Source organism: Camarhynchus parvulus, chromosome 2 (genome assembly GCF_901933205.1).
Source record: "Camarhynchus parvulus chromosome 2, STF_HiC, whole genome shotgun sequence".
NCBI lineage: Eukaryota > Metazoa > Chordata > Aves > Passeriformes > Thraupidae > Camarhynchus > Camarhynchus parvulus.
Genome location: NC_044572.1, coordinates 113892020 through 113910133, shown reverse-complemented (window position 1 = coordinate 113910133; position 18114 = coordinate 113892020). Strand labels below are relative to the sequence as shown.

At 38.7% G+C, this 18114-nt stretch overlaps 1 protein-coding gene across 6 annotated transcripts in view; it reads right to left on the bottom strand.

The window, feature by feature from the left end:
* FAM110B (family with sequence similarity 110 member B) overlaps nt 1–18114 on the bottom strand; it is a 113993-nt gene that overhangs the window by 75866 nt on the left and 20013 nt on the right. For 4 of the 6 annotated variants that reach the window (XM_030943275.1, XM_030943273.1, XM_030943272.1 and 1 more), the window contains exon 2: nt 7842–7972. Coding sequence is in view for 1 of the 6 variants with exons in the window: in XM_030943278.1 (XP_030799138.1) it covers nt 7842–7972; nt 14826–14835 (141 nt within the window). In the remaining 5 variants the exon portion in view is untranslated. Of the gene's footprint in view, nt 1–7841; nt 7973–14825; nt 14938–15881; nt 15899–18114 lie in introns of those variants that run through there. The other 2 variants (XM_030943278.1, XM_030943274.1) reach the window with 2 other exon arrangements.

Below are 18114 nucleotides of genomic sequence, written 5' to 3'. Positions count from 1 at the left end.
ACAGAGTTCCTCAGGTATGACTTCATGGTAGAGACCTTCTTGTAGTCTTTGGAGTGCAACTGTATAGAGCTATACACACAGATGTGAGTCTCATTCACTGACCTCTCTCAGTATCACAGCAAGCTTTGTGGTCCTCTTTTTCCCCTTCATCAACTTCAGACATTGTTCACCAGAATCACACTAATATGGCTGGGTTGAAATACTCTGAAAAGTGTGAAATGAACTGACAACAAACAAAAGAAAGAAGGAGATCACTCTAGTGGTGAAAGAACAATTCATCTTACAAGATCTTGTCCCCTCTTCTCTCTGCCTCTTGTGACTTTACATTTCTTCAAATGTTGCCACGCCAACTCTTGGTGGACCAACAATTTTGGGTGATTCTTTCATGGCCAGAAATACCCTGCCAGACTCTCTCATTTCATCATTTCATTGCTTCTCTCACAAGCACTCTGCAGATCTGCATCCCTCTTATCTTCTGGACTTCACAATGCTAACCCCACTTCAAAGACACAGCTCATAGGGCCATAGATTCCTCCACTAATTTCCATCCACATGCTGTCCATGCTAGGCCCTCCATCTCTACTTTTGCCTCTCCACTTGTGTGTCTGCAATGCTTTCTTCTGGGCAGGTTTTGTTGTCCCTCCTTGATTTCTGTGAATATCAGTGACTCCTTCCTTCCTCACCTACCCTGCGCCTGTTCCTCCTTCCCCAAGACTTCCCATGTACACCAACTCACTCACCCCAGCCTCTCATTAACACAAATCTCTTCAACAAGCAGCTTCCAAACATGGCTCAGCAATGCTGCTGGACAGCACAGCAACTTCAGTCTCACCACTGGCCACCTTCTACCTCCACTGAACCTCATTTTTCTAGAGAGCGGCAGTTTAATCTCTAAACTCTGCTATTCTAATTCTTATGAACCAGAGCAGCAGAAATGGAAGGAGTAGTAGCAGCATAAAGTGCAAATTCAATAATAAAAAACTGCTAAAAATGCAGTCATCCGCCAGAAACAAGGGAAAAATAAAGAAAGACCACAGTCCGAACCATGAGCTGCTGTTATGAAACCACCTGTGATGGCATTCTTGAGCAAAAGGTATCCCTGGAAGTGAAAAACCTACTACAAATTATGAACGTTCACTAAGCTGGAGATGTGCAGCCTTGTCATCTGAGAAACTGAGTTAAAAGAACAGCGGAACACTTGAACCAGTTGAAGAAAGAAAAGCACATTTTCATCTACTTCAGCAGGCAAACAAAATGAGATCTTGCATTTTCCAGAGGTGCGCACTGGAAAACCACAATGGTGAGAAAATGCAGTTTGTTCACCCACATTTCCCTTTGAACCACCAGGGACATAACTGTTCAAGATACATATTGGAGGAAACAACAATTCCTTTAGAGGAACAAGGTTTCTACAGCTCATGGAAAACAGACATCAGGCCTATCACATGGAACATGCAATGTCCCATGTATTACCTGTGGCACAACCAGTAAGATGAGCACACACCCATGAATTCATGCATCACTGTTCTTTCATATAGGAGTAGAGCTGTATTTTTATATCATGTAGCAGAGCTGTAGCACAGCGTAAGAAAAGCTGGTGCCAGCAGAGGGAGGCAGTTGCTCTCCAAGACATGCATCTTCACATTCCCCGATGCACAGTAGGAAGCCAACAAGTTTGTTTTTGTGGAAGTGAACTCACCCCTCAGCCATTGTGTAAATGTGGCTTTAAATCAAGCTGTAATTAGATTTTGCTGTATTTAACAAAACCCCTCTTGTGCTTCTCTTTTCCAGCTCTAGACAGGAAAGAAATGTATTTGTGAAAGAAAAAAGGAAAAAAGTTTATGCCTCTTCCCAGAGCATGTCCCGCTGGCATGCATGCAAAAGCAAGTACAAAACATAAAACAATAAGCTTACAGGACACTCAATCTTCACATTACGTAGGAACACAAGGATCTCTCAGCTGGTCCACTGTTAAATGTCAGCCCATTATTACCAATATTCTGCTTCACCACATTAACCTTGTCAAAAGATACTAACAGTCCAGCCCTTGGAGTTTAGCTTCTCTTCATAAATTTAATTTGCTTGGCAGAAACAGAAGTGGAAAACCTCTGCTAAAGACTCAGGCAAATTAAGACTGCCACGTAGCCCTTCTAGGACAGATTTTTTTTTCCCCTCTCAACTTTTATAGTTAGAGCATTCCCATTTTTAACCAAACAGCTTTATCCCCTACTAGCAGTATTTCTATACTTTGGTAAATCCAAAATAAAACTCTATGTGGTTGTTTTTTTTTTTCAAATCTACTTTACTATAATACAGGTTGCACAAGGTGGTTTTATTTTGTGTAAGTTCTTTATAGACTAAACTGGATAATTCCACTGTGCTTTACACTGCCATATGCAGAACTGCATAGGAAATGAAGCTGAGTACACAGAATAACTAACATCTTCAACTGTATTTTGATCACAGGCTTACAAAGAACTTTATGGTGGTGACAACAGCAGTGGATACAATGGTAAGGTGGTGCAAGGAAGTCAAGAGGACGTGCCCAAGGGCACACAGCAAGTCAGCTGCTGTTTTAACAACAAAAAGTTTCTGCTCTTAATCCAGATCTTCCCAGTGAGTCAAAACCTACTGATAAAACTATCCGGTCTTATAAAAGTTTCAGGTCCTTTAGAAGAAAGGAGCAGAGACAACTGCTAATTACTCACACACAGACATCTAACCACTGCTAAGATTAAATTATTTACAGAGTAACTAATTTTTAGGAGAGCCTGAAAAGTGTGCCTTTTCTAAACCAACTTATTTCAAGAACATACACTCTAGCAGCCTAATTCTCTACAAATCATCTGTTATGCTGCAAGTTTTAAGAAACTTAAGGTTGATTTAGACAACTCAAAAGATAACCTCATTCTGAAATAATTTTGCAGTTTAATCTTACAATGCAAAAGATCAAGGTAAGAACAAATATTGAAAGTAGATTATCCTCCTACGCCTGTAGGAAAATTATTAGATTTGGTTGTTGTTGTTTGTTTGTTTGTTTTTTAATAGCCAGTACTATCTCTTCCTGAAGCAGGATAATGAAGTTTGGTTCAGCACCAATCCAAAATGACAATACAAAAATTCTTATTACGTGCAAAGAGTTTCTGGTTTTGAAACTTATAAATCATCTCAGCAAAAGCTCACAGGTATTCAGTATTCTAATCCTTACTCTATCTCTACTGATACATAAATAAAACTATTTAAACATCCTGTATAAAAGAAACCTAAATTTGCCACAATCAAAGAGACTATAGGTAAATTTATTTTCTCTCACCTTCTTTGACTTGTAGAAAAAAAGAGCTGGTTTATTTTTCTGTAAGTCTGAAAGCTGGCACAGTATAATGCCATCTACAACTGTGTCAAATATTTTGAATATTAATGTCTAGCCAAGCCAGCAATTCAGAAAAAAAAAGGGAGAGAAATCCCATAAAGTAGGTAGTGATTGGTATGGTGCCCTTACTACGAAAGGCAAGTTTCTATACTACCTCTGAAAGTAGAAGCATACAATAGGATTAGCCTTATCTTATTTAAGTTTCTTAACAGCAAGATTGCAGCCTCCTGACAATACTGTTTCCACTAGGACTCAAATTCCAAGTAAGAGTAATTCTTAAAATAAAGTAGCTATGTCTGGCAGAGCTGGAACCATGAGGACAACACAAACACTCAAACCAGTTTATTCAGGTTTGATTCAAGAGGAAAAACTACATTTCAGGCTAGACAAAAATAAGACCCAACATACCTAAAGAAGCTCCCAGACTACCATTTTTAGGTCATGCCCTGAACTTTTTCCTGCTTTTCAATTCATATGTAGGAAGGTCAGATCATAAAGTGGATTCCACTGTGGCATTTCAAGTCAGATTATTCTCTACATAATAATTAGCGCCGTTCTTCTCATCACTTGCATACTGTTTTGCTACTCTGAGAACGTTTTTTGTGTTTATTTCTGAGAAGCTTTTTTTAATCCCTTCAAAGTACCAGCATCCTAAGCACAGCTATCTCATGCTCCATGAACTTTAGTGCAAATGCTGTAAGTGTTTCCTTTCTTCTTAACAACTTCATTACAGTGTTTACATAGGAATACAGTGCTTGTACTGTAACCATGCAAAGCAAATATTCAGTAGTAAATGTAAACTTTATTCAAAGTGTGGCTTTAGAAGTCTTTAGGGCATCCTCCAGCCTGGACTGCCAGTGCTAGTGCAGGGAAGATGGCAAAAGGAAAACTATAATGACAGAACTTTCTGCTCACAAGAACTTTGGAACAGTCAAACAGAAAATCTGTGGACCAAATGTATTTCCAAAATGTGTCTGCACCTCTTTGCTAACCCATGACATCCCAAGCTATCCCTGAAAAAAGGACCTCAATTCCTCTACACTGTCTTCTGAAGTTGTTTACTCAGCATGAGATTGTTAAGTACATGAGAGAAAAATGGCTGGAGGATTAAAAAACCTGGATCACAGTCGCATGAGAAATGGAAGTAGAACTTTCTTCTTAAAAAGAAGATGAAATATCCTTTTGGCAAGCTAGCAATCAAGTTGTGATTTTCCTTCTGGTAGAATTGTGTCTGGTATGACCAGGACACAAACCATCAGCGACAGACTTCCCAAAGAAACACAGCATTCAGGGAGAAAAGCAGTGTCAAGGATCCCTAAGGCCCATTCTAGAGAAGACCTTCTGCCTGAAGTAAAGCTCTTAAGCAAGACTGAAATCCCATTAAGGAAAAAAAAATAGGAAGAGGAAAATCAGCAGCCTCTTATAGTGGAGAGTTTAAATAAAGTCAAAGCTATTAGTGGAGACAGTGAGGAATCAGAAAGGAAACAAAGGCAAAATAGTTGGTGTACAATGAAAATCTGCAGTGTTGGCTTCACTTATGAAGAAACACCATGGTTCTCCTCTAAAAACTTTTTTTGGGCTCACAAAGAACTCTAGCATTTTACCTCTTCTAGCAGGAGAGAAATCAAACAACATGTAATATTCAGGGCTTATTCTGTGCAAAGTAGAAAATGCTTATGCTAGCCCTTAATGCTCACACTGAATGAGGGCCTGCTTTTTGGTGCTGCTCTTTCTTTTGTTTGTTTTTAAGGGGGGGAAAAAAGGACTCCACTGAAAGGAACACATGGCCATGTATGTAAATCTGCTTTTGCTGATATCACTACCACAGACCTAAGTACTGTAATTCAGGAAATACAGAAAATCACTGAATGATTTCATGAAAAAAAATATCATAAGCCCACTGACCCTGCTATTTTGAAATCCAATCTAGTATTAATGGCAATAAAGCAAAGAAGAAAACCCAACACCACAACCTCAGAGATACAGTGATGCCTGAATAAATCAAAATCACCAGTTTTGGTTTGTGGTACAGAAGTTTACATTTGAATGCAGCTGGACTGCAGTCAGCTAGCCAGCTCCCACAGCAGCCCCTCCAAGCTGTATTGATTTCTAGGGAAGAAAAGGCACTGTAAATCTGCCTGAGCAGCATTGCGTCATACTTTTGGTTGGCTTGAAAAAAGCAAATTAAATGTTTTCCATTAGCATGGTAAAGAAGCTATACAATTTTGTTTTTATTTCAAATAGAGTCTCAAGTTACAGAACACTTTAGCTAACTCTGTGGCAAGGACTACATGCTCCGTGTTTGTGAAGCCAGCAATTCATGCTTATGTGAAACCAGATGTGCGCACTGCACAGTTCCCAGGGCTGGGAAGGGCTTTTAAAACGTGTTGCTGTTGATTAAAAAGGGATCTGCTTTTCACTTAGATCACGGAATATACTAAAGCAAAAACAACACTTTTTTTTCAGAGAAGGGGAAAGATGGGAAGAGCAAAGGGTCAGAAGCAGAAGAAAACTTTAAGGCTATAAAAACCACACACACAGAACAGCATAGGAGCAATGCTGTAGTACAATAAAGAGCAGCACAGCTCTAAAAAGCAATAACCATAACGTGATTTGAGGTAACAAGAACTCCTTGATCAATTATTCATATAATTTACAACAGTTACAGCTGCATCAACGAGGAAAAGGGGAAAAAAAAAAGAATCTAGGGCAAATATAAAATCTTCACAGCTATGAAGTGTCCTTGATTTTCACCAGAACACTTGGCTGTCTCGTATCATGTGTTTCTAGTTAGCAACAAACCCCTCCAACAAAGGGAAACGAGACAGAGAGGCATAGAACAAACTGCCTTGCTGGAAGCAGTGAGAGTGTTCAAGGCTGCGTTTCACTCATGGATGCTTGCAGCACCAAAACCCAACGCTACACTAATACTCCTGTGTTTGAAACCTAACCACCAGCCCACCTAGATATACCCATGCACCCCATGGGATTATGAGGATACCTTCTGTGAAGTCTTTACTCTCTCAATGCACAAAATTGCACTTCAAAAATAAATAAATGTTTAAATAACTCCCAGAAGAAATGCTGTGTCTTTGCAACGTATGGTTATCTCAACTGGTATTGCTTTGTGTACTCCTAAGGCAAATGTAACAAAGGGAAATGTTACAGAGATCAGTATTTCTGGATGGGTTTTTTGCCTTCAGTTTGAAACCACTTTGTAATCATCAGCAGTAGCTTTTCTGCTCAGTCAGGGTTTGAATACAGTGTCCTCAGTAGTTCAAGATGACCTTGCTAGTGGACTGGAGGAACATGAGGGCAGCTGAAATCCAAGAAATGTGAAGCAAATCCAAGAAATGTGAAGCAAAGAGAGAGGGCATGGTGCAGCAAAGGCGTGAGGGGGCCCAACCATGCCTACTGCACTCACCCCCAGATGTGTATAGCAGACCATGAGGGAAGGTTTTGAGTTGAAGCACTGACTCTACTAATGGGAGAACTTAAAAGCAATTTTGATTTTACTCCATGGATGGAAGGACAATGAACTTAGGTCTAGTTCAGAGCTCCAATTTCAGTTTAAATTAAGATCAATAAAGGATTAACAAGAAAAATCTGCAATTCTTCTCAGGTGAATCAAGAAATATTCATTTAGGAAGCTTTCCAACAACAAAGTCAGCACCTTGCAACAGGTAGTTTTTAAAAATGGAGAAGCTGACAACTTTAGAAGCATCTACGTTCAATCCTAAATAAATCTGTAGGAAACATTTCCACTACTACTCACATTTTTCAGCCAATTCTCTACACTTAGTTCAATTAATCTTGTCAGCATGAAGGAAAGATCCTGCAAATATCATCACTACATTCAAAACTCTGGCAAACAAAACCATAGCGTAGACAAATCTCCCTAAATGTGTGCAACTGTAACATTGGTAAGTTCAACAATGTTCTTGGGGTCACACATCCTTTTCTTCCACCAGTACTTGTCCTGAACAAGCAAGAATAGGTTGTGGATGCTAAGAAATTACCACAGTGCTGATAAACAGAACATCATCATATACAAACCTCATTCTCCTCCCATTGCTGAAGATACCAGAGAGTGTTTCCATATTTTTGTGGCCACTCAAAGCGAGCTCTGAATGTGGCACTTGAAGTGGGATATGTTTCTAAAAACAGAGCATGCTGTAGAGCTCAGAAACAGCCTGTTCCCTTGCCAACAAAGAACTGCAGATGTATCTTCCTACTAATAATCTAAGGAATTACTTCTGGCTCTAACCTACAATGCATATTATGTTGTTTTCCTCTCCCCTCCCCCAGAATTTGCTATAACAACATTTGTATCAGGTAGCAAGGAGCTATACACACAAAAGAAGGAAAAAGCTCAGAGATGCACTTGAGTGTTTATTTCACAAGAAGAAAAATACTTATTTTGAGAATTGTATCACACAATTCGGTTTGCTTGAAAAATTAATCACTTTACCTTGGTGTAAGACTTCTGAACTCCTGCTAAGGCTGTCTGGCCCGTTAGGAGGTCTTCACCTTCAGCAGAGGTCTCCAGATCAAGGCAGATCTCTTCACCCCGGAACTCCCAGAGTCTCCCTGCAGCAATGCCTGGAGACACAGCAACAGGGAAGGCATTTAGCTTCATCATCAAAGCCACAGGTTTAGAATGGATAAGAGAACAGTGTCCTTAAAGCTGCATCTTTGTTTAAACAATGTAAATTTCCAAAATTAGAACCCTACATCTTCTTTTGGAGACTTAGGGGTTGCAAAGAGGTGTTTAACAATACTGGACAAACATTCAGTCGGCTATAGATGGTCTCTAGCCTTTATATTGCCAGTCCCAACAGCATAATCTTCAAGCTCTGAAATTTAACAGGTGAACTACAGGTATCAATTCTGAATTTCTCTCATGTCATTATTTTCCCCACACTGACACTGCTCAGAGACATGCAAGGGAAATGCTTCAGGGCAAAGAGCACAAGTGTGACACATCATCTTGTTAAGGGACTCATATAGTCCTGAGCCCCTGCAGCAAGAAACACCAGGTAGCCTCCCTGCAAATGACCTGCACCCAGCTGACAAAGCAGTCCTTGTTAAAAGTCCACTCCAAAACACTGTCTCAGAAAAAATAAAAATAAAAATCCTTACATTCCACCATCAGAAGGATAATGACATAGCCTTCCTGAAATGAATGTGTTTCACCACTGCTTTTACATGCAAAACAACCATACAGAATTTGGTAGTTTACAAGCTGTGACCTAAATCCCTGTTTATATTCTTTTTCTCAAAATGCCACCTGAGGTAAGAGCAGCTCTAATCACACAGAAAAGTACTTGGGTACATGAGATTTCTGTGGTTTGGTTTTATTTGACAGTATGTGGTCCAGCACCCTTACTGGCACAAGCAGATGGCACAGCAGCTTCCTTTAAGCTAACAATTCTGAGTGGTTTCAAATTACTTTAATTTTCTAATCAGCTATTCACTCTAGAAACAGACTGCAGTCAAGTAACAGACCATGAGATGCAAAACAGGGCTCCTTTAACAAAAACCTCAAAAATACATGCAGAAACAGCTAAAGCACAAGTTCAAGAAAACCATTTTTTGTCTCATACCGCTAACAAACCAAACAGGCAGCAATATTAGTCAGATATCAATTACTTTTTCTTCACTCACAGTCCTGCTTTTTTGGGGGGGTCTAGACACCAAATCTGACTGAGTTTGGGTCTTGACAATAGTACACTGAAGATAAGAGTTTGTTTGTGTTGGGTGGGTTGACCAAGTCTCATCTTGGGAGACTGCCTTTGAAACAATTGTGCAACAGAAACAAGTAAAATGGGGGGATTTCAGACAGATTGGTATCTGCATGTAAATATGTACAATTAGAAAAAAAATCAAGAGAAGGATGAAGGCATAAGCATATTCAGAGTGACATAGCATTACAGCAACACAACTATTATGAGCCTGCTGTAGTAGTTATTAAGATATTTGGTAAATGATAAAAAAATTTAAAACATGGCAATAAAAAAAAATGTTTTTCTACCTTTCCTTGTTTAGTTCAACAAAGCACAACAACAGATAATCAGCCAGAGACACACTCTTGTACAACTACAAATTGTTCTGATATCCAAATTACTGTATTTTAAGCAGCTATTCTGAGTGATGGTCATTTCAGTCTAAAAACAAAGCATCTGTGTAAGCAAAAGGATCCCTGTAAGTTCATACTTGACAAGTCAAAGGGAAAAAAGCGAACATGGTCATTAGCTGCAGCAAGTAAATCTGTTCCAGCCATCTTGCTTGGCCAATAGCCTGAGCAAGCACAAACACTTTTATTTCCAAGTTGAGTGACAAATTTTAACAGCTATTAACTGGTCAGGATAGAAGACCTCTCCAAAATCCCCAGAAGACTGCCAGATGTACTGCTTAAAATTAAACACTTGTGACAGAATACTATAGGGAAAAAAAGGTTGCAACTTTTTGTGCAGGTAAATATTCAGCTTCACAAATTCCTTCCCTTCTGCCTGCTGAAATTAGAGTTCCTTCTGTTTTGCTTCTCCACTAAATTGCTGGTTTAGAATCTGCAAAAAATATGGTCCCAAGTTTATATCTGGTGTTAGTAATGTTACCAGTCTCATAAGGGAAATAAATATCACTGAATTGAATATATTCATGTTTAAAAATGAAAGTATGGTATTGAATGTGTGTGTATGCATCTGCACAAATATATTTATATTAAACAGCTGAACAGTTATGTGTCAGCTTTTCTAAAGTGCTCAGAACTGCACTTTAAAAATATTTTTATGAACCTGTTTTGTATTTATAGACTACATCCTGAGTTTCAGCCTTTATCCAACAAACTGGAGCCTTTTATGACACATGTAGTTTCCTGCTTTGCTGTCCAGTATCAACAAGCCTTTAGGCTTTTTTTTCTGAAAGGACTTTTCATCCTCAATTGCTATGTTCTTCCTCTCTTGCTAAGTACAAGATCAAAGTTTTAATACTTACAAAAATATAGATCTCATGGAAGAGAAGCCAAATGTAATTTAGAAGGATTCATGAATGAATGAATGAATGGCACTCTTATTCTAATAATCCCAAAGGCATCAATCTAAACCTTCAAACCTGACTCAAGTCTACCATGAGGTTTCCATAATCCAAACGAAAGTCTTTAAAAATGTAGGATTTCCTTAGAAAGAAATAAACTTATATGGAAGCTCAGCAGCATATGATTAAGCATTTGATAACTTGGTGCTTTGATAAGGAGCAAGTAACCATAACCTCTGTCACAGGGGAGAAGTGTAAGTCAGGGAACTGAAACTAGGCAGCTGGAGGAATCTAGCTACTCAAATAAGATATACTTTCTGTGTCAGAAAAAAAATATATGAATGCTCTCTGCAGACAAACCTCTGTGAGAGAATAAAGTTATTTAACAAAGCAGAAGAAGTGGAGAAGACCTCAGCTTTATACGTAACTAGAAACAAGGGAATATCTAGCAATGTGTATTGTTGAAAACTATTCAACCTTTTAATGCAGACCCTACATTTCCACAAGCAGCAGGTACAGACTCACTACTCTAACATCTCTCTATAATTTTCAAGTAAAAATCTCATGTCAAGCATAAATTAAAAGCTATAGTCAATTTACAGAACACAATTTTCAGAAACATTAGTGGAGTTTTGTTAGAAAGGGTCCATATCCTCTAACTCTGGCAGCTTCTACTCCTGCAGACAGACTTAATTTCATTTACATCAGCAATAAAACTAAGCTTCAATCTGTTCCCATATTCAGGATTAAGCCCCCGAAAAGATGGAGGAATTAAAGATACACAGAAAAATCTCAGGTCAGGCACTTCCCACAATTAACACATTTATACTTCTCACACCACTACTTTAATTATTACTCTATATTAGTTTTGTTGGCTAGTAAAAAGTATCTTCACTACTGAAGGTTTTATTTCTGAGGTAGAAAAACATTCATGTTTTCTGACTGGGTACCTAGTTGTTAGAAATATTCATCCTAATTCAGATCAAGACTAATAAATTTCATTGCAAAGTAAGACACCTATAAGATACTAAGAGGAGCCTTACTCCCTGCAAAGTTTGATGAAAATACGGCTAATTTTCCCAAGCAGGAGTTACATCCACTGGACAACGGGAAGGTAGCAACATCTTTCAAAGTTTCAAGGTTTCACTACCACCATTCTTGCAGCCATGAGTATCTCACTAGGAGACTCTGGTTCAGCATAGCTATCTAGCCACTGTCAGGGAAAGTCACAGAACATCTGCAGAAGTACACAAGTGCACTAATCTCCTAAACGTTAATTATACTGAAACAAATCTTCAATTAGAAACACATCCCCAAGTCCAACACACTAATACTTTTGTTTTTGAGAAATATATCCACAAGAAGATACAAAAAGCAGGTCTTAGTCTTCTGCCCACATCCTCAGCTACTCTCTTTTCTACTCTCCAACACCAAGGGTTTCATTTACAGTTTGTATCAGTTATTAAAATATAATAGGAACAAAAAAAAAGGAACACAGAAAACCAGATTTTCTGGCCAGCCCATTACCTGGTTTTACAGGAGAGGATTTGTTTTTCTAAAGCTAAAAAATAAATGAAAATATGTATAGACATGATGACAGAGTAATTAGAGTGCTTAAGCATCAGTGGGCAGCCTACTAAAACAGGGCTCCAAAGATGAGCAAAAAGAGATGGTGTGTTTTTTGAGGAGGGAATTGTTGTAGAGGAGAATGAAGGGCAGGGAAATTACAGTACTTGAACAAAGCAGCAGCACGGATGAACCTGATGGGTTTCCATGCTGTCACTTTCTTTGTGCACCTGAGGAACAACAGTCAGATGCCAAACAAACTAACAACAAAAAAGCAATCAGAATTAGGTCTGCTAAGACAGGTGGCTATCAAGAGGATAAACACAATTCTTCTAGAAAACCATTCCTTCAAGAATCTCCACAGAAAAGCAGCAGATGATGGAAAGTACACGTGAGGACCTGAAAGCACAGTTCAAGGGGTACCAACTAAAAACTGCAACTGGGAATGTATGAACTTTGTTTATGGGAATTTATGAACTGTGTTTATATGCTAATGTACCACTTCCTACCCTCTTCAGTCTTTGTGAACATACACCTCTTGCCAAGGGACTTGAAAGAAGAAAGCTGTAAACTAATGAATGCTCCTGGGTTTGGTGACAACAGCCAACTAAGAGTTCAAAGAAAGGCTGCAAAAAGAGGAAAATGAGGCGCATGATGAAAAAGGAGGAGAGGAAAGGAAAATGAGGCACACAATGAAAAGCAAGGGTAATGATTCAAGAGTGGGGTGGTGTGAGAAGCAGAAAAGGCCTGGACACTGTGCAAGCTCTGCTTAGGAATAAGAAAAACATCTCTGTATTATCAACACTGATTTCAGCACAAATCCAAAACATGTCTCCAGACCAGCTACTATGAAGAAAATTTACTGTGTCCCAGCCAAAACCAGCACAAAGTGACACCAGAAGATTGGCTTAAGAAGGGGCCTGGTACCATGATTAATTTTAAGTAAATAAGACCAGGAAATTTATTCAAAACAATTGGGTTTCTTAAGTTTTCACTGTGAAAGGGAATAGGAAAATGCCACAGTGCCTTATTACTGCAAACATTATAGAGAACCATAGAATAAGGAACAGAAACTGAAATTAAGACAAAATAAAGAGACCTTTTGCAAGAGTTTTTGTTCAATTCTCTACCAGTTGAAAAAAAAAGTCAATGAAGCTCCTAAAAAGGATATCATTAAAGTAGTTAATTTTGAAATTTTCAGAAAGTAATATAGTCTCAGAGACTATATTACTTATTGATGATCCAGGGAAGATGTTGGTATACTCTGTCTCAAAGTTATTTCCTAAATAGAATGGTTTCTGAATGACAGCCTGAGTATAACCCCACAAATAAGCCAAATTCTGAACTGTGCTGCTTTTCAGTTTGCCATTTATCTTTATTCATTTTTCATAGTCCCCATGAAATCATAACCACTTTGTTGTTCATAAGATGCAAGCTAAGTAATTGGTTTGACTTTGGAACAAACATTAGAAGCAACCATATGCTATCACCATCTTTGCCTGCTATTTGGAAAAATCTGAAGACAAGACATTGATGCAAATATACATGAGAGCAATTAATTATTTGCAGCTCAAAGGGGAAACACGTATGTTACACTGCCTGCCTGCATTCTAACAAAAAACAAACTTTCTGAAAATCAGCAGCACTTAATGGGCAGAGTTGGAAATGTACTAAGCATAAGAAAAGCATGGAAATATAAGCAAAACTATGCATGAGACAGACTTTAGATCTAACATGGGTGACACCTCTCTCTAGCTTTTAACAGTGATGCCATTATCATCTTAAGAATGATAGTCTGGAATACACAGACACTTTCAAAAGTCTTTGCAACATCAAAGTTACACAAATGTTCCTTAAAGACTTCAGATTTGGACTCGTGATTGTTTTTTGTTGCAAATCCAGCCACAGTAGGAGAAGTAGGATTTTTATATAAATTATAAAACAAGTTTGCTGTAGCCTCTAATCTTTCCATCACATTGGCAGATCTGCATAAGATAAGCTGGGCAAGAGACATGAGAATCCTAACCCTTCCTGGTAGTGAACCCCCATATGAGATGTGCTACTTCTGTCTTGGGTGTGACCAAGGAACAGTGACCAACATTCAAAGCAATAAAAGTGACACCCAATTCCATTAAATAATCAGATCAAGGCAGCTTTGAGGTTTTCAACTCACAGTTAGATGCTGAAGCAAAACCTGCCCAAGCAATTTTGCCAGGGAATGGTGCCAGGGAACTGCAAGAGTGGTTCTCCAAAGTACCTGAATGACTAGAGGCAGTAGGACACTTCCATCAGGCCTAGGGGAAATCAGGAAGTAAGAAAGTGCCAAATGGCTCCAGAACACCAAGCCATGCACGTATTTTGGAAGAGTTTTAGGTCACCTTTGTTTGCTCATTGGCCAACACAACAAGAGCTGAGTTTATTACATAAGCTTCAGAACTAGAACAAGCACAATTAATAACGAGATAGCTGCAAATGCAGAGGAAATCCCACCAGCCCACCCCCCAACAACCCAAAAAAAAATTCCCACCAAAAAAAACCTCAAACAAAACACTTCAAAGTGTTAGGTCCAAAAAAGTTAGACACTTCTTAAGAAGTAAGAGACAGCTAGCAGGAGGAATCAGATGAGGTAAACAGTCATTGATTTATCAATTCATTACACATGACTGAAACACAGATGGACATTACAGCCTGTAAAGATGAATCTTCCTCTGGCATGAAAGACTCTCAAGCCCACATTTCTACACTCAAGTTTCCAAGTAAAGACTTTTCATCAGCAAGTTATTAAAACCCCAAAGCAGCAAGAATTCACTTTAATCTCTATTCTGTCTCTGCTTGAGGACATCCGTTTGCTTACCCTGCTTCATACTCAGACTGTCAGTTCTCTCTTCACAACTCAGTACAACCAGGAAGAATAACTTGGTTCCTGATTATTCAACTGTAATTGTTTCTCTCTGGATGTTTTACAGCTGGAGGAGGAAAAGATACAAACAGGTGACCTCAGTTTTGACTTTAAATCAATCAACAAATGAAATGTTAGTAATAAGAGACATGAAACAGACACATTACCCATGATAGGAAATACTAAATCTACAGCTGGGCTTCAAAACAAAACCCTACAGTCCACTTTGCTGGGAACGAGAAGATATACAAAGCTTTGACTTGGGGTCAGGCCACAGGGTCAAAAATACAAAGAGGATATAAATCAGACATTATTTCTAAAACTTACTTGCCAAAGGACAAGACAGTGTGTACGGAAGTATTTATGAAAACATATCAACACTGAAAAAAAGGCAACTACAAGGGCATGCAGATGTCAGCCAGTCACAGATGTGCTGCCTGCTCTAGCAGTCAGACCTAATCCCTGTCCCTAGCCAAGCTGGGGGACTTGGCTCTCACATCCAGGTTTTAAAGCAGGACAGAATATAACTGGGGAATACCCCAGGACCCACACTACTGACCAAGCTGGGGATTCAGAAGGCTCGAGTCAAGACACCTCAGAGAACACGCCTTAAAAACTTTTCCTAGAAACTACATTAAACCATTACTGTTGTTTATTAAATGTACCTAATACTGGACTACAACAAAGTACAAGGAGTTTGTTGCTTCCCTTTGTGACCTGTTCCAATACTACACTATCATCATTGATAGGAACAGTAAAAAACTATCACACTTGCAAGAGAAAAAGAGTGCTGGCTATAAGATATCGATGATTTAGCTTTAATGAGGCTGTGGAAAGAGTCCTTGCATCATTCCTGGCATACCATGGAAAAGGGATGTCCTACCTAAAGCCTTCCCCCTGGACAAGAAGTGGAGCCCATCTCCAGGCCATGGGCTCAGCATGTAGGATTACTCAGCAGATGGTCACTAAAGCAGGAATTAAGTGTAACGTGCCAGCTCTGCAAAAGCCTACCTTCATCAGAGGTATTTAATCATAACATTTCTGTCCTGCACACCATAATTTTGAGAATCAGAGAAGCAAACAGCAATGTAGTTACTGATGCAACTCCAGCTTAGAGACAGGCCCTTTGAGGCAATTCTGTACAGAAGGAAAAATACATAAGATGCCACAATTGATTACTTTTCTTTGTTTAAAGCTAGTTATCAAAAAAATTGTTTCTTGTTTGTGCAAATTATTACTAACCAGAATTTCAGCGCAATGGCAAAGCATTTCCCTACCCCAAAGAAAGCAAATCCAAGACCCTTTTCAACTCCAAGTAGCAGGAAGCTGGCAAACAAGCAAGGGGCAAGCAGCCAAACCAACCACTACTGCTAAGAGCAGCATAAATCAACAGTTTGAATCAGAAGGCTTTATGCTTCCTTTCTGAGGGCTCAGCCACTTATTGCTTCTTTTAGAAACATTTATCAACCTTGTATCAGGTCACTATGGAAAAGCATGAAAGGGGCAACAGTTGCAGAGTACCCCCATGGGCTTGAGCTTGATTTGAGCCACTCCACTGTCAAACGCCAAAAAGGAGTAAAACTTAAGAGACTACACTCTCATACTGTTCTGACATAAACAAAACTCAGCTTAGCATTAGATAACAGACAACTTTGACACTTTTCTTATACTTTAAAAAGATCAAGCAGTCACATCATGTCATCAGATGCAGGACAAAAAGCCATGGACAGCCACAGGCATAGTCTTCCTTTGACAACTCTCACCCTCATTTAACAGCACTGAGTCCAGGGAAGAAGGAAAGAGCAGAGAGTATTTTTTTTAAAAAGCCCCAACTGTACAAAATGGAAACAGAATTCACAAAGCAGATAGCTACTCCAAACCACCAGTCATAAAAGGAGAGGTGCATGGGAGCTTTCAGGTAGTGAGTCCATGTCATCAGTCCATAAAGCAAGGATGCTGCTCTACCCTAAAGCCAAAGGGCAACTGAGGGATATGGCCTATCCTGTCACTCATCCTGAAACTACCCAGCAATTCTTTTTAAATAATGAGATGGACTGCTAACACTTACACTGGTTAACCTTTGGAATCTCAAAAGAACCCACAGCTAAGAAAATTATACCAGTCATTAGGGTAAAAAAAAAAAAAAAGCAACATCTTTCTACATCCAGACAGGTATTTTTCACTGGAGGCACCCATATATCCCTGAAGATGAGTGAGCATTTTGATGATTCCAACAGGCTAATAAAGTGTTGACGTGGCATTCTTCCTTGTGAAAGTTGACAATATGATGTTCCTGCAGAAAATTCTGCACAAGTTATTTAGGAAGACAGGCATCCAAACAAGTACTAAATTCAAAACATCCAATTTGAACATTCTGAAGGTCAGTATGAGGCATCTAAGGAGATGCTTGTGCAACACACAAAATTAAACAAAATTATCAAAAGCACTACAGACAGGAGGAACAAACTTTAAAAATAAGTCCCACATCTAAAGAGGTATCTATCTTAATTTTTATTGCAGTACTATAATTTCTACTCCTACATTCACATAGTGTACAAACATTGCATTTAAATGACCAGTTATTACCAGAGAATCAGAGGAGTTTGCCGTGGAAGAGACCTTCAAAGGCCATCCAGTTCCACCCCTCTGCAATGAGCAAAGACATTTTCAACCAGATCAGATTGCTCAGACATTCAATCTGACCTTGAATGCTTTCAGAGATGTGGCATCTACCACTGCTCTATGATCATAAAAAGGAGATAAATTTTCAGAAGCACGCTTTCTCAGACCCTGCTGAGAAAATGTTTCATATGATGCAATTCAAGAAGAATACGTTTCAATCTGCTTGACACAAACCAGAGAATTATTTTATTGTATTTTCAAGAAAAAGCAGTGTACTAAAAGTCACCATTTGATCACTAACTAAAAAAAGTTAAAGAAAATATGTGGGATGTGAACAGAATTTGACAGGTATTCCTAAAATACATTTGACATTATTCTTTCATGTGTTTTATGTTTTTAATGATCGTGATAATCTTTGCTCATTTCACATTCAAATAACCTAACTGTGCAAGTTAACTTTTTAATCCAGCAAAATTCAAGTGAATTTCAACACTTTAAGAGTTGTTTGGAACAAACTTTCTTTGTATTGACAATACTTGAGCATTTACAGTGCATAGCAATTTAATCAGGATGTTATAATTTGGTTCTGTGTGGGTGTCAACCGACTTGCTTCAAAGTCTAC